General features: G+C 40.8%; 1 protein-coding gene across 1 annotated transcript; it reads right to left on the bottom strand.

Annotated features, from left to right (window-relative positions):
* Positions 1-12,086: 12,086 nt before the first annotated feature.
* On the bottom strand, positions 12,087-14,138 carry LOC126798565 (homeobox-leucine zipper protein ATHB-20-like). Its single transcript, XM_050525572.1, has 3 exons — positions 13,761-14,138; positions 13,256-13,680; positions 12,087-12,689 (listed from the first exon to the last, which is right to left on the bottom strand). Exons 1-3 carry the CDS (start codon positions 13,879-13,881, stop codon positions 12,270-12,272), a joined length of 966 nt encoding a protein of 321 aa, XP_050381529.1. The 5' UTR covers positions 13,882-14,138; the 3' UTR covers positions 12,087-12,269.
* Between the last annotated feature and the right edge of the window lie 3,728 nt (positions 14,139-17,866).

The raw sequence follows: 17,866 nt of genomic DNA, 5'->3' as shown, positions 1-17,866 counted from the left end.
AGTTCCTCATTTGGAATCTTATTTGATCTGTTCCGAACAAAAACTCATGTATACTGTTATGTATCATGTCCAGTGAAATGTTTGTTTGATCAAAAACAAAATTATTCTTTTAAATGAGTTACCTAATAAACTGCCCTACAACAAATTAATGCTCACAAAACATGTGACATTTCATCTTTCTGCTTCTCATATTCAATCTCTCGTCTAATTTTGATTTTCACATCAAGGTATATAGGATCCCATACGTATATTGGTTTCCTTTGGTCTTGGCTGATGATTATAGCGGGAATATATAGTTTAAGCAATTTCAACAAATTGTTTTTTTTAAGACAGAACGGAATGACCTAAATTGAATCATGGGGATTGAGTAGGTTTTTGAGGGTATGCACCGTATGATTGTATGACTTCGGTGCACTTGATGTTTAGTAGCCAATCATTGATGATTACCTTTACAATCTAAGGCAGCAAGAACAAATTTTCAATCCTAGCTCCTCCTTATCGGTGCAACTCGACAACTCGACATCATTATTAAGTCCAAGCTAGGAAAATCAAGTCCTTCATGCAAAAGATATATAAGCCTTGGCCAGCCTCGCCAAAATGTGATCAATCAATAATGCGATCAAAATAGTAACCCTACGTACTCTCGACCGCTTGTTCTGTAGAGATGATGAAAAGCTTAAAAACTTGCTGGTTTTGGAGAGAGAGTGTAACGACCCTAAAATTTCGAGCTTCAAAACTTAAAATCTTAAAATCGTTAAACACAAAAATAATCTCAATGAAATCGAAATCATTTTAATGTCGCAGCGGATCACATCTGAGTTTAAAATATAACTCAGTCAAGCCGATTATTACAAACCCAAATGATAATTCAACATATAACAAATGGAATTGTATAATCCTCACAATAACCTCACAAATAAAATCACACCAAATCTCACACAAAATCCACGCTGGAACCTCACCACGACTGGATGCGATCGACTTCGAGTCTTCGGAGTCGTCACTCAATCACTACTACTCAGCACCTGCGGAAGTATCCCCTACACCATTGAATTGGTGCACCGGGATTGTAGACACAAACCCGGTAAGCTTTACAGCTCGTATGAGTAAAATATTAAAATAACTCTCGTCTCATAAAAGACACAACTCCACATCAACACAGTATAATGAAAATCATGAGAAAACGAGCAACCCATCTGGTTACTCAAATACTTTCACAAAATGGTAACTAATGAGCGCTGGTACACATCCGTTACCCCTCACTTAGTATACCGCTGATGTTGGGTAACCACCCGCCACCCAACATCCAAAACAAGCTGAGTACCCATGATCAGATAACCACCCGTTACCTCATGCAGTACTATGGCAGACAGACTAGAGCTCTAACTGTATCGTAACTTTCGCCCGGCCAAAGGCTAGGTTCCGACTTGCCTCACATGTACAATAATCTCACATCATATTGTACCACACATCACGTCCGAAGACAAATCACAATATTTCACATTTTCCGAGATAAAATCATGTACAATAATCACTCATCATATTGTACGTTTTAAAACTTTCACAATATATCATAATAAAAATCATAACAGTATATTATATAGCAAACTATATATATTTGTATTTATTTACCATTTATACAATATATACATAGTCCACTATATCATATACATGTCATATTTCATAAACACCTGAAAAATTACGTACGATAATCTCACATCATATCGTACCATTAAAATCACACATGCACAATTTTTCTGTCACCGAAATGACTATTTTTAATGAATTAATAACAGTATGTAATTTTAATGAACTATATATATATATATATGTATTTATTACCATTATACTATATATATACGTAGTCCACTAAGTTATATACATGTTGTAATTCATTAAATAAACACACTTGCAAAAATGTTGAATCACCGCGAGGGTAGATTCGTAATTCAGTGAGATTTTACTCACCTTATTGACTTGAGCGTAAATCCTCAATTTCCGATGATACTCCCTTTCCTCGATTTAGCGATCACCTTAAAAAGATAAAAACCAGCATTTAGAATCGTTTCGTAAACCTTTAAATGCCGAAACAGTAATAATCGGTTACTGTTCAGCAATTTTGGTTTATACGAAGTTACTGTTCACTGTTCACTATTCACGGTTACTGTACAATACTCAATTAATACGTATTTCTGTCCGTATAAATATTAAATACGTATTTCTGTACGTATAAATATTAAATATGTATTTCTGTACGTATAAATATTAATACGTATTTCTGTACGTATAAATATTAATACGTATTTCTGTACGTATAAATATTAATACGTATTTCTGTACGTATAAATATTAAATACGTATTACTGTACGTATAAATATTAAATACGTATTTCTGTACGTATAAATATTAATACGTATTTCTGTACGTATAAATATTAATACGTATTTCTGTACGTATAAATATTAAATACGTATTTCTGTACGTATAAATATTAAATACGTATTTCTGTACGTATACGTACGATTTAATGTAAATACAAATTCAGTAAATAAAAATTTACTAAATTACCCTTTTTACAATTTACTTTTTACATTTACTGAAAGTAAATTATAATTACATTTACCGTAGGTAAAACTTAATTACATTTACCATACGTAAATAAAATTTACATTTACATTTACCGTTACACAGTAAATTACCAAAATACCCTTTCAGTCGAAACCATTTACACCGCCTCACACGGCGGCGCGTGTGGCACACGCGCCACCTCCGGCCGGCCGCGCGTGGGGCCCACGCGCCGAGGCTAACCACGGAGCGTGTGACGCCACCGCCGCCTCCAAATTCTCCCCCTCCTTCCCCTCTTCCTTCCTACGGCCGCAGACCCTCTCCTACACCCTCTACGCTCCCCCACGCGCCACCACTAGGCGGCGGTATCCCTCCCCCTCTATCTCCATCCGATCTCACTCCAATACATCAAAATTTCATTACAACAATCACACAATCGTCCATAGCATGTATCTCACCTTGATTTGATGGTGGAAAGCTCGCCTTGAGCTCGGTGGTGTCGAAGGAGATCGGTGCCGATCTTGCAGGAGGTGCGGGAGCTCGGCGTGGCTTCTTGGCGACGGTGGAGGTCGCGTCCGGGCCAGGAGGGAGGGAAGTCGAGCTTGCGGTGGCCTAGGGTGTGGCTGTGTGAGCCACGGCGGGCTGAGGTCGGAGGGCAGGGGAGAGAGAGAGAGTCGTGAGGAGAGAGAGAGAGAAGTCGAGAGAGTGAGAGAGAAGGGAGAGCGGCGGGTTGAGAGAGAGAGAAGGGTTTCTGATTATGGAAACCCTAATTCCATAATCATCTATTTATACTAGTTTCCAAATCGGAAACTAACTTCCGACGTTAATAACTTTTACCTCCGACGTCCGATTCGAACGCGTCACATATCCACGAACTCGTATCGACGAGCTCTACAACTTCCGTGAAGAAAGTTTTCACAACCGAGCGACGAAATAAAAGTCGATAAATTCGTTCGGAAACGTAACGTTTTCTTATTAAACGTTCTCGGAACGCTTCCGTTTCCGTTTCGTAACGATTGCAAACAACTCAAATTCGATTTAAAACAAAATTCACAACTCAATAGAATTTAATTAAATTCAAATATTGTTTGAAAACGAGGGTTATTACAATCTACCCCCCTTAAAGGAATTTCGTCCCGAAATTCAAACTCACTCATCAAACAACTGTGGATATCTGGTCATCATGTCTGACTCTAGCTCCCAAGATGCATCACCCTCATCATGGTGACTCCACAACACCTTGACTAGCCCAACTTCTCTCCTCCGTAGCTTCTTAGTGGATCTATCCAGGATACGAACCGGCTCGACAACAAAAGTGGCATTTTCCTTCACTTCAATGGTGCTATGATCGATCACATGTGACTCATCTGGTATATACTTCCTCAGCATGGAAATGTGGAAGACATTGTGAACACACGACATACTAGTAGGCAAGGCTAGTCGATAAGCTAGTTCGCCCACCTTCTCAAGTATCTCAAAGGGCCCAACGTACCTCGGTGCCAACTTTCCTTTCTTGCCGAATCTCACTACACCTCTCATAGGTGAAACTTTCAAGAACACATGATCACCGACCTCAAATTCCACATGTCTCCTTTTCAAGTCTGCATAGCTCTTCTGTCTACTCTGAGCGGTCCGGATTCTATCTCGAATGATCGAGATCTTCTCCGTGGTTTCCTGAACCACCTCTGGACCCATCAGTGCCTCATCACCAACTTCGGCCCAACAGATCGGAGATCGACATGGTCTACCATAAAGTGCCTCATAAGGTGCCATGCCGATGCTAGAATGGTAGCTGTTGTTGTAGGCAAACTCAATCAATCTCAAATGATCTTCCCAGCTACCCTTGAAATCCAACACACATGCTCTCAACATGTCCTCCATCACCTGATTCACCCTCTCCGTCTGTCCATCCGTCTGAGGGTGAAAAGCTGTACTCATATCCAAGGTAGTGCCCATCGCCTTCTGCAAACCACCCCAGAACTTCGAAGTGAAACGTGCATCTCTATCGGAAACAATAGAAACTGGAGCACCATGAAGTCTCACTACCTCATCCACATATAGCTTCCCAAGCACGTCTATTGAGTACTTCATCGACACTGGGAGAAAATGAGCCGACTTCGTCAATCGATCGACAATCACCCATATGGCATCGTGACCCTTCTTCGATCTAGGCAACCCGGTCACAAAATCCATAGATATCTGCTCCCACTTCCAAAGAGGAATAGTCAGTGGTTTCAACATGCCAGCTGGTCGTTGATGCTCTGCTTTCACTTGCTGACATGTAAGGCACTTCGATACAAACTCTGCTACATCTTTCTTCATACCGTTCCACCAGAATTGTCTGCATAGGTCCTTGTACATCTTGGTGTTCCCTGGATGGACGGTATAGCGTGAACGATGTGCCGTACGAAGAACCTCCTCCCGAAGATCATCACAATCTAGAACACACAATCTTGCCCCAAACCTCAACCCTCCATCGGGTCCAACTCTCCACTCAGAAGGACACCCATCAAGCGTATCAACTACAAGATCCGCCAACTTAGCTCGCAAGAGTCTATCCTGCGCCTGACCCTGTATGATCCTCGTGATCAATGTGGGTTGCACTGTGACACTACCAAGAAAGACCCTTGGTTCTCCTCCCGATGGTACCAAATCAAACTCTGATGCAGCTTCTAGCATGAACCATTCCTGGACCATAAGTGAAGCTACTACTCCTCTCGGTTTTCTGCTCAAGGCATCAGCCACCACATTTGCCTTCCCCGGGTGGTACTCTAATGTGAAGTCATAGTCCTTGAGGAGTTCCATCCACCTCCTCTGCCTCATATTCAGCTCCTTCTGTGAGAACAAGTACTTCAAACTCTTATGATCTGAAAAGAGTTGAAATTTCTCACCATACAAGTAATGTCTCCAAATCTTCAGGGCAAATACAACTGCCGCAAGCTCTAGGTCGTGTGTCGGATAATTCTTCTCATGAATCTTCAACTGTCTCGAGCCATATGCAACGACTCCTCCATGCTGCATCAACACACAACCCAAACCCTGGAGTGAAGCATCACTGTAAATGACATAGCCACCACCACTAGAGGGAATTGTCAACACTGGAGCTGTGGTCAGTCTAGTCTTTAGTTTGTTGAATGCTTCCTCACATGCATCCGTCCACACAAACGGAGTATCTTTCTTGGTCAACTTGGTCAATGAAGATGCTATACTAGAAAACCCCTCGATAAACCTCCTGTAGTAACCTGCCAACCCGAGGAAACTACGTATCTCTGTAGGGTTCTTTGGACGACTCCAATTCTTCACTGCCTCTACCTTTGCTGGGTCCACTAGTACTCCATCTTTTGAGACAACATGACCAAGGAATTTGACCTCTTCTTTCCAGAACTCACACTTCTCTAGCTTGGCATACAGTCTCGCCTCTTTCAAGGTCTGCAACACTGTTCTCAGATGCACCACATGTTCTTCTTGTGTCTTGGAGTATATCAGAATGTCATCCACAAACACCACAACAAACTCATCCAAGTACGGGCTAAATACTTGGTTCATCAAACTCATGAAGACAGCTGGTGCATTCGTTAGACCAAATGGCATGACGACAAACTCATAATGTCCATACCGGGTCCTGAAGGCTGTCTTCGATATATCTTCTTCCTTCACTCTGAGTTGATGATAACCGGATCTCAAATCAATCTTAGAGAACACTGTGGCACCCTTGAGCTGATCGAACAAGTCATCAATCCTAGGTAAGGGATACCTATTCTTGATGGTCACCTTGTTCAGTTCTCTGTAGTCCACACATAACCGCAGAGAACCATCTTTCTTCTTCACGAACAAAACAGGTGCTCCCCAAGGTGAAACACTAGGTCTAATGAACCCTTGGTCTAATAACTCATCGATCTGCACCTTCAGCTCCTTAAGTTCATTCTGCCCCATTCTATATGGCGCCTTTGACACAGGTGCTGTACCGGGTACTACATCAATGCAGAAATCTACCACTCTTCGAGGAGGTAGCCCCGGTATCTCTTGGAACACTTCACCAAACTCCGATACTACCACAATGTCTGTGATAGTCACTTCCTGATCCACTGACTCCACATGTGCCAAAACTCCTGATCTCATGGCGTTGTCGGACTTGAGGCAACGATAACGAAACACTGGCTCTCCAGGTCTATGAAAGGACACTACCATGTCGAAACAATCAATCACAGCATGCTGTGGTCTCAACCAATCAATCCCCAAGATCACATCATAAGTGTGGTCCGGAATCACAATCAACGAAGCAGAGAACTCTCTACTCCCAATCAATATAGGACAAGCTTTGCAGATTGTCTCTAACTCAAGTGACACTCCAAGGGGTGAAGTGACACATAAGGCGTCCCCGAGAGGTGTAGGAATCAATCCTAGCATCTCCACTACCGAACTAGCAATGAATGAATGCGATGCTCCCGTATCAAACAACACTCTAGCAAGGTAGTCAAAAAGTGATAATGTACCTTCCACTCCTGTGTCTCGCTGACCCACTGCGAACACTCTAGCTTGGCCTGCTGGTAGCTGTCTCTGTGGCCGTTCCTGTCTACCCGGAAGTGGTCGGGTACAATCTCGAGCTATGTGCCCCAGCTGCCCGCACCGGTGGCACCCTCCTCTCTTCGGTTTCGGACATGCTGAGGCGTAATGTCCCATCTCATTGCAGCCATAACACCTCACTGCTGCTAATGGTCTGACTGGTGCTGCCCTGATAGCTAAGGGTGGTGCCCTTGTCGGGGCCTGATAGTGGGGTCTTGGCCTCTTCCATGACCTATCCTTCGGTCCTGAGTGCTCGCTGCCTGTATAGACTGCCTTGCCTTTCCCCTTCGCATCTCTATTCCCCACATCACCTGCTCGAGTCTTCTCTGCTTGCTCCAAACTCATAGCACTCTCAAATATCTGCTCCCGTGAAGTCAGGCAAAGGACTGATATCATGGTCTTGTACTCCTGTTTCAGCCCACGTAGATACTTCTGAGCTAAAGCAGTCGCACCCATAGGCCTGACATACCGATACAGTTGCGAGAATCGAGCATCATACTCTCTAATGGTCATGTCTCCCTGCACCAATGCCAGAAACTCCAACTCTAAGTCCTCCTGTACTGAGGCTGGGAAATACTTCTCTTGGAATATGGTGGTGAAATCTCCCCATGTGAATGTAGACACATCCACAGTCTGTCTCATGCTCTTCCACCAATCTAGAGCATCACCCTTGAGAAAGAATGTAGCTATCTTTCTCTTCTCAATCTCTGTGCACTCCATCAACTCAAAATAAGCCTCCATACCCTCGATCCAATGGTCAGCTACCATGTGGTCTAGTCCCCCATGAAATGTCGGAGCTGACAGTGCACTAATATCCTTGATCAGCTTCAACACTCGACCGTCATCTCTAACCGCAGGAGCTGGCTCATCCTGCTCCTCCTGCGGAGCAGCCTCCTCATAGAGGTTCTCCACGTTGCGGACTCGACCTGTGGCCCTACCTCGACCTCGGCCTACCTGCTCTACCTGTGGAGCAGCCTCCTCATAAAGGTTCTCCACGTTGCGGACTCGGCCTGTGGTCCTACCTCGACCTCGGCCTCTCGCCCGTCCTCGGCCCTGTCCTCGGCCCTTGTCACCGTTCATCACCTTCAAAAACAATATACTTAGTCAATACTTGTGAAATCTCGAATTCAACTAAACAGATTCAATAGGTATCAACATGACATTCCAAAATCTGATAAATCATCGAAGTATCATCACGATACTCCTTAGAGGACCAAACCGTGAGGTATGGCTCCTAAAACACTCTCGCGTACCCGACGACATATCAATACCGAGGAGCATGTGATGGGAGCCCGCCTGCAGTCGGATCATCGCTCCTGGATGGTATTGATAATCGCCAAATACGCACTTAGGCTCTGATACCAACTGTAACGACCCTAAAATTTCGAGCTTCAAAACTTAAAATCTTAAAATCGTTAAACACAAAAATAATCTCAATGAAATCGAAATCATTTTAATGTCGCAGCGGATCACATCTGAGTTTAAAATATAACTCAGTCAAGCCGATTATTACAAACCCAAATGATAATTCAACATATAACAAATGGAATTGTATAATCCTCACAATAACCTCACAAATAAAATCACACCAAATCTCACACAAAATCCACGCTGGAACCTCACCACGACTGGATGCGATCGACTTCGAGTCTTCGGAGTCGTCACTCAATCACTACTACTCAGCACCTGCGGAAGTATCCCCTACACCATTGAATTGGTGCACCGGGATTGTAGACACAAACCCGGTAAGCTTTACAGCTCGTATGAGTAAAATATTAAAATAACTCTCGTCTCATAAAAGACACAACTCCACATCAACACAGTATAATGAAAATCATGAGAAAACGAGCAACCCATCTGGTTACTCAAATACTTTCACAAAATGGTAACTAATGAGCGCTGGTACACATCCGTTACCCCTCACTTAGTATACCGCTGATGTTGGGTAACCACCCGCCACCCAACATCCAAAACAAGCTGAGTACCCATGATCAGATAACCACCCGTTACCTCATGCAGTACTATGGCAGACAGACTAGAGCTCTAACTGTATCGTAACTTTCGCCCGGCCAAAGGCTAGGTTCCGACTTGCCTCACATGTACAATAATCTCACATCATATTGTACCACACATCACGTCCGAAGACAAATCACAATATTTCACATTTTCCGAGATAAAATCATGTACAATAATCACTCATCATATTGTACGTTTTAAAACTTTCACAATATATCATAATAAAAATCATAACAGTATATTATATAGCAAACTATATATATTTGTATTTATTTACCATTTATACAATATATACATAGTCCACTATATCATATACATGTCATATTTCATAAACACCTGAAAAATTACGTACGATAATCTCACATCATATCGTACCATTAAAATCACACATGCACAATTTTTCTGTCACCGAAATGACTATTTTTAATGAATTAATAACAGTATGTAATTTTAATGAACTATATATATATATATATGTATTTATTACCATTATACTATATATATACGTAGTCCACTAAGTTATATACATGTTGTAATTCATTAAATAAACACACTTGCAAAAATGTTGAATCACCGCGAGGGTAGATTCGTAATTCAGTGAGATTTTACTCACCTTATTGACTTGAGCGTAAATCCTCAATTTCCGATGATACTCCCTTTCCTCGATTTAGCGATCACCTTAAAAAGATAAAAACCAGCATTTAGAATCGTTTCGTAAACCTTTAAATGCCGAAACAGTAATAATCGGTTACTGTTCAGCAATTTTGGTTTATACGAAGTTACTGTTCACTGTTCACTATTCACGGTTACTGTACAATACTCAATTAATACGTATTTCTGTCCGTATAAATATTAAATACGTATTTCTGTACGTATAAATATTAAATATGTATTTCTGTACGTATAAATATTAATACGTATTTCTGTACGTATAAATATTAATACGTATTTCTGTACGTATAAATATTAATACGTATTTCTGTACGTATAAATATTAAATACGTATTACTGTACGTATAAATATTAAATACGTATTTCTGTACGTATAAATATTAATACGTATTTCTGTACGTATAAATATTAATACGTATTTCTGTACGTATAAATATTAAATACGTATTTCTGTACGTATAAATATTAAATACGTATTTCTGTACGTATACGTACGATTTAATGTAAATACAAATTCAGTAAATAAAAATTTACTAAATTACCCTTTTTACAATTTACTTTTTACATTTACTGAAAGTAAATTATAATTACATTTACCGTAGGTAAAACTTAATTACATTTACCATACGTAAATAAAATTTACATTTACATTTACCGTTACACAGTAAATTACCAAAATACCCTTTCAGTCGAAACCATTTACACCGCCTCACACGGCGGCGCGTGTGGCACACGCGCCACCTCCGGCCGGCCGCGCGTGGGGCCCACGCGCCGAGGCTAACCACGGAGCGTGTGACGCCACCGCCGCCTCCAAATTCTCCCCCTCCTTCCCCTCTTCCTTCCTACGGCCGCAGACCCTCTCCTACACCCTCTACGCTCCCCCACGCGCCACCACTAGGCGGCGGTATCCCTCCCCCTCTATCTCCATCCGATCTCACTCCAATACATCAAAATTTCATTACAACAATCACACAATCGTCCATAGCATGTATCTCACCTTGATTTGATGGTGGAAAGCTCGCCTTGAGCTCGGTGGTGTCGAAGGAGATCGGTGCCGATCTTGCAGGAGGTGCGGGAGCTCGGCGTGGCTTCTTGGCGACGGTGGAGGTCGCGTCCGGGCCAGGAGGGAGGGAAGTCGAGCTTGCGGTGGCCTAGGGTGTGGCTGTGTGAGCCACGGCGGGCTGAGGTCGGAGGGCAGGGGAGAGAGAGAGAGTCGTGAGGAGAGAGAGAGAGAAGTCGAGAGAGTGAGAGAGAAGGGAGAGCGGCGGGTTGAGAGAGAGAGAAGGGTTTCTGATTATGGAAACCCTAATTCCATAATCATCTATTTATACTAGTTTCCAAATCGGAAACTAACTTCCGACGTTAATAACTTTTACCTCCGACGTCCGATTCGAACGCGTCACATATCCACGAACTCGTATCGACGAGCTCTACAACTTCCGTGAAGAAAGTTTTCACAACCGAGCGACGAAATAAAAGTCGATAAATTCGTTCGGAAACGTAACGTTTTCTTATTAAACGTTCTCGGAACGCTTCCGTTTCCGTTTCGTAACGATTGCAAACAACTCAAATTCGATTTAAAACAAAATTCACAACTCAATAGAATTTAATTAAATTCAAATATTGTTTGAAAACGAGGGTTATTAGAGAGAGAGAGAGTTGGTGTTGGGTGGGGTAGTGTTGAATGATAGGAAAAGGACATGATGGCAGAAAGCTCACATGGTTATATATGCCACAGAGGGAGTACGCAGTTAGATACTTTCAGTTGTCAGATGTAAATTTACGAACGTCACCTTCAACCTTCAAGACTTCAAGAACCTCAAAACGAAAACAGTGACCATTTCCTAACCTTCCGCTTCTATTTGGCTTCTTCTTGCTTGGCCTGTGTGCTCCAGAATCTCACCGCCTCTTTTAATTTCCCCTTCCTAATTACAATGGTCCTTTGCTCATATTAGCTACCTCTTCCACTGAGATTTTCTACACAGTTTTCCTCACTTAATTTTCATCATCAATACTTCTGAGATCTAATGCATGAAGTCAGCTTTTTTTCCTCTTCGATCTGTAATGTCACAATTACTTCAGCCAAATTACGAGTTTTGATTCCCTAATATATACAAATCCAAAGCACCAACTATGACAGAGCTGGAAATCCACTCACTGGCACATGTGTGTATCTTTCTCCATTATATTAATCCCTAATATGATCTAATAGCAAAGCAAGCAAATATAGCATAATATATATGCAGAAAACTGAGAAAAGAACGTGAAATGGTAATATGAAGTGTATTATTAGGAGGCAATCAATTCCCCATTACTGATGATATTAGCAAAAATATTTAACTCTGTACACCATTGTTCTACAGCCAAAAACTTGAATTGATAATTGAAAACTCATAGGAATTTGAATCCTAAATGAGCCATATGTGGCCGGGAACTACGTGATGGGGTTTGATCAATGAAATTGGTGCGGCTGCTCAGCAGGCCATGTCCAGTAGTTACCTTGGTGGTCTTGGTCAATGGAGCCATTGTTGAATATGGTGCAGAAGGTTTGGTCATCTTGAATCATCTGGTCGACTTTGAGGCTGTGGAGGTCTGACCTTGATGAGCCTTGCAGGAGTTGGGTTATGCTAGCGTGCGGTGGCCTGCAGAGGGATGACGGGAACAGGTTTTTTGACCCATTTGTGATCTGGGAATTCGATTGAGGGCTGTTTGCTGCTGGTGTGGTACTTCTAGACATGTCTAAGTTGATATGATCCGAACTGTTGTCATCAGTACTGCCATTACTCCATGAACCCTGATCAGTCTCTTTCTTCATATTATTGTTAAGCACCCCATCAAAGTTTGAATCTTTACTGCCTTTTATAGCCAGCAACTGCATCATGAAGCATTTGAACTGAAGTAATCAAGACGATCGGTGTACGAGAGAATGTATATAACCAGCACGTACGTACACCACTGGATTCACTTGATAAGATATAATGATAATTGTATAGAACGTATATAGGGAAAAGATTGTCATTAACATAACATTAGATTTAAACAGTTAGATATGTATTACAAGTTTACAACAATTGAAAGAAACCGAGATTAAATTACTGTTGTTGATCATCAGATGCACATCTGACAGACAGACTGATCAGACTGATTAATTATAAGAGAAATTAGGGAATATTAGTATGACTTTTGGATGTTAGTATATTTTTTAGTACATTGGATCAAGAGCTCCAACAACTAGCAGAATTAAGATGTCCTAGTAATCATAATGCACCATAATCAATACTGATCTTCATCTAATATATATAGGATAAACTAAAAGATTCAAACCAACTCCATGAAAGAAAGAAAAAAAAATCTTCATTCAGATTTTATCCAAAACTGATCTGGTTAAGCATGAACATAGATAGACCCAGTTGTAGTAATAGTGGTAGTGTTAATTACCTCAGCCAGAAGTTTCTTGTTGTGAGATTGAAGGGCATCGTTGTCAGCCTTGAGAGAATCAAACTTCTTCTTGAGGACATCGTAGTCTTTCTCCAACTGCTTTGTCTTCCACCTAGCCCTCCTGTTCTGAAACCATATGGCAACTTGTCTTGGCTGCAGACCAAGAGCCTTGGAAAGCTGTAATTTCCTCTCAGGCTCCAGTTTGTTCCCCATCTCAAAGCTCTTCTCAAGGGTCTTAACCTGCTCAAGGTTCAGCCTTTTCTTCTTTTCTCCAATCAGCTGTGACCCATCATCAGACAAGTCATCTTGATCTCCACCTCCATGCAGATCTTGATGGTCATAGTGGTGGTGATTGCACTTATCATTAACCCCGGAGAAGGATAGCGATCTTTTCATCATGAAAGACACTCCTCCACCACCGCCACCTACAATTATACACAAAAATAAGCCCTATAACAATAATGATAACTACATATATAGAAATGAATGAGAGAAAAAAGAAGACCATTAAAGTGTTGTGGTGGACAAGAGGGAAGATTGTTGAGGGAGGAAGAAGCTGCAGATATGTGGAGGTCTGGATCTTCATGGGTTTGGAACATGAAACTATGACAAGGTGGGAAGGCCATGATTCATGTCAAAAATGCAGCATGTTATTGCTAAAAGGCTAGGTACGAGTACTGTTCATGCAGCTAAGGATATATAGGATTTGTGTCCTTGGTTTGGGTGTTTTTGTTGCTTATTTGAAGCAAATTTAAGAGGCTTTGGGATTATGGTCTGGCTCTCACTCTCATGGTGACAGAGCTTTCAGAAAGAGAGAAGAGGGTGATGGTGCTGCAGAGACTGAAAGACAGCGATTTTTGGGTGGAGAGAGAGAGAGAGAGAGAGAGAGAGAGAGAGAGGAAATTAAGATTAAAAGAAAAGAGGGAGAGATCCATATCCTAGGATGGGTCCAAGAAACCTCTCCAAGCTCTACTATATATTATACACAACTATACCTCCTCTCTATCTTGCATACGAATTAATTATACTAACAAATCAGCTGGGAGTGCTTAAATAAAACAAAACAAAATCTCAGCACAGAAAATCATGTAAATCTAAAATCACAGAGATGAAAGAAAGAATTAGCTCCCATATTACCGTCCATGAGCCCCCAGTTAAGTACAGAGCTGTTAATCGTGTTAACGTAAATCTATTACGGATCAAGTAATTAGCTAGAACAACGGAAAGGTGATAACTGATAAGTGAAACCCTAAAATCAAGTTGGCATCACATATTTGATTCCACATGTGTGACGAGGAAACTTGGCAACATGAAAACCCAGAATCCAAGGAGAAGAAAATAATAGACAATATGTAGATATCGAAGCTAATGTGTGTTTTAGCAGCCATATTATAGTTCATGCCATGATGAACTAATTTAACATTCATCTTGGTGGATCTTGCATTAACGATTAATTAATTAGTAAACCGAGTCTGTCATTTGCTGGAGAATTTTGGTTATTCTGTGTCAAAGATGTGGATATTTTATTGTAACCAAAAAAAAAAATGTGGATATTTTATACTCAGCTGTGTCTCCTTGGGATTTGAACCATGGTTGCTATACATTTTAATTCAGGTGAATAAATCTATGGCCATGAAGTTAATAATTTGAACTACTACCTCAGTTCATTTACATACATGGTGAATGTTCCTCCATCATCAGATCTCCTCCTTGATCAAGGCATGCCATTAGCCAGGGGTTGAGGAAGAAACTAAATCACATTTGTGATACGTACTATAATCCGTGAACTCTTACATAATCGATCAACATTTTTCTTAACGGTGATATTATTGTTTTACATGTAATTACTTATTAATTGAGAGAGAGCCATGAAACCGAACGTCATTGTCATCTTCTTCAGAATTCTATTGAACCATAAAATTGTTAAGTATCTTAGCTTTGATACGTATGTTATTCGTTAATGGGGAATATTGGATGTGAATCATGTGATTGATGGTGAGAAAAGCAAATTGGCACGTAAAATTTCTTATGGCTCATTGTTATGCATGTACGTGAAATGTTTGAAACTGAGACATGATATGAGCTAAAACTAGGGTTTCTAATATTCGTGTTAACGGACGTGAGGCTAACCTAATTAGCCTACAAGAAACACTAGCTAACCATGAATCCATGATTATCTTAAGGAATCACCAACTGCTACCCCGACACATATTGTCCAGAGGACATGATTAAGATGGAATGGCAGAACACATGAGATTCCGTATTGGTTGAAGATGGGTCATCTCTTCCCACTCCGATCCTTCATCCTTGGCCTCCATCTTCTGCTTTGAAAGAGAAGCAGATATGCCTTCAAAAGGAAAACTGATGGGACTCTCTGTGTCATTTTTCCATGGAAGGAGAAATCAATGGTTGCTTTCACTTTCCTAGTGACAATACCTAGAACTAGCCTAACTGTGTGAATATCCTCCAAATTTTCTCAGGTATAGATTAGCTATTTCTCACAAAAATTTTCATGCGCTTACTGTGTTAGCATCCGTAACTTACAAGGACATTACACGAGAGTTTTGTTTCTTCGCCAAGCACTTTTTTCCCAGAAAATTCGTTTATCTTGGATGCATCATTAAGGATATTCAACATCTCTCCAAACTATAATTTGTCCGTTAGTTTCATAATTCGATTTTGCTATCATTACTGTGGGTCTTCGCCTATATCAATCATTTCCATATTAGATTAATCCTAATTGACGTTAGTAAATTAAGAAAATATTGTATTAGCGGCATATTCAACGCAAATAAATTTTAAATAAAGTAGTAAAATGAGATAAATATTGATCGAATACAAAGATAGATCGAATATAGTACTTTTTTTATGGAATCCACTAGGATTTTATATAAAATAAATGTATAAATAGTCATTACATACTCATCTGCTATTGTTGAAACTCGTGCAGTAGATCAAATGTCTTAAGTTGAAACTCAAACTTAGTACATATCATATGTCTTCTTTAAGAACTATTTCTGAATTGAAATATATAAAAAAAACATATTCTACTACTTATATAAGCATAACAATAGGCTAGGGGAAAAAAATCTTAACTATCCTAGGCCCTAGGGCAAGCAATCCAAATATTAGGGCCACAACAAGGGCAAGAAACCAAACCAGCCAGACTTTGGACCTAGACCCAGGTCCAAAGACCTGAGCCCACACTCAAACCCTAGCAGATTCATGCCTCATCCTCCTCCCTGCCGTCAGCCGGAGAAAAGCTGCAATCCGGCCACCCTCATAGATAAGAGGCCGCCCTTTCTTCTAGCCTCCCAAGCCTGCATCCAAGAGAAGCCAATCCGAACCCGCTACGGTTAAAGAGAACTTTTGCAACTGCGATCGGCTTCTAGGAGGCATCGATCTTACCTTTGTCGAGAATGCCAAGATCATCATCGAGTCGGAAAGCACCTATGTAGTCTTCCCCAAACGATCATCACCGAGATGCCTCTGCAACGTCACCATACCGACGTGATCGTCCTCCATCAAAAAGCAACACCGCCATGGACTCTAGGCTTGAAGCCCATCATCACTACTAGCCATAGAAAAACCAGCATCAAGAAAGTTCGATCACTTTGACTGCTAGGGAAAAACCCTAGCAAAGCAAAGGCTGACATAGTTTTTTTTTGTTCCGGCAGTTTTTATCGAATATGGTACTTAATTACCTCAGTTATGAGATAAATTAATTATATACGGAAAGAGAGTACGTGTTGGTAATATACTAACGGTTGGTTACTTAAGTCATTAATTGTTAGGATATAACGATTTAAATTGATATGAACGTGACTGACTATCAAAACTGCATGAACGTAAGAATATTATAGGGTAGATTATAAGATTATGATAGCATTAGACATGGGGTTAGGTTCTTTTGGGGCAGGTTAATGGGAACCCACGCAAGGGGTGTAGTACTGCTGAATTAGCCTGGCCTACAACAAAGCTCCTCTTACAATCACATGCCCTTGTTGCTAAGCTTGCTCAGCTCATCACCACCTCTCAAAAAATTTCAATTAAAGAAAGTGGCTCTCTTTCTGAATCTTCCCCACATGGCCTTCTGTTTCCATGTGCCCTGCCCTTCGACTCCTCCCTCCTCCCTCCTCCCCTTCTTGATGGGGATTCATCAACCACATGAGTTATTTAAATTTTTAGTTTATTTCAGTATCTCTGCTTTATTCTTCTTCTATTCGATCTCCAACCATCCCAATATATAGTTTAAGGCGCTTCCTTTAGTTCATTATGTTCTTGTGGTTATACTTCTGAGTTCTCTGATACTCAACATTTATCATATCGATCATTTAATCTGATGGGGACAACCTCTCCTTGCAGAGTCACCCTTGTATGATCAGTTGGTATCAGAATCAATTAAATTGAGTTTCAGTTGCCTTAAGCAGATGGGAGTATTCTGGATTAGGAAATAAATAGTCATGTGTGGAAAGATCATGGTGTTTCTGTATCTGCTAATTAAAACAAGACATGATGATGGGTGAGGGGATGCTAAGACTTTTATATATGGTTGTTTGTTTCTACTAATTAAGCAGGCCCCAGATACAACAATACATCTTAGCAAGTAGC

Source organism: Argentina anserina, chromosome 6 (genome assembly GCF_933775445.1).
Source record: "Argentina anserina chromosome 6, drPotAnse1.1, whole genome shotgun sequence".
Lineage (NCBI taxonomy): Eukaryota > Viridiplantae > Streptophyta > Magnoliopsida > Rosales > Rosaceae > Argentina > Argentina anserina.
This window is presented reverse-complemented; position numbering and strand designations above follow the sequence as displayed.

Excerpts from the sequence above, each read along its gene's own strand:
- LOC126798565 (XM_050525572.1), bottom strand. The coding sequence starts at position 13,881 with ATGGCCTTCCCACCTTGTCATAGTTTCATGTTCCAAACCCATGAAGAT. Across the intron at positions 13,681-13,760 it reads TCCACCACAACACTTTAATG|GTGGCGGTGGTGGAGGAGTG; the intron begins GTCTTCTTTTTT and ends GTATAATTGTAG. Across the intron at positions 12,690-13,255 it reads ACAAGAAACTTCTGGCTGAG|TTGCTGGCTATAAAAGGCAG; the intron begins GTAATTAACACT and ends TTCATGATGCAG.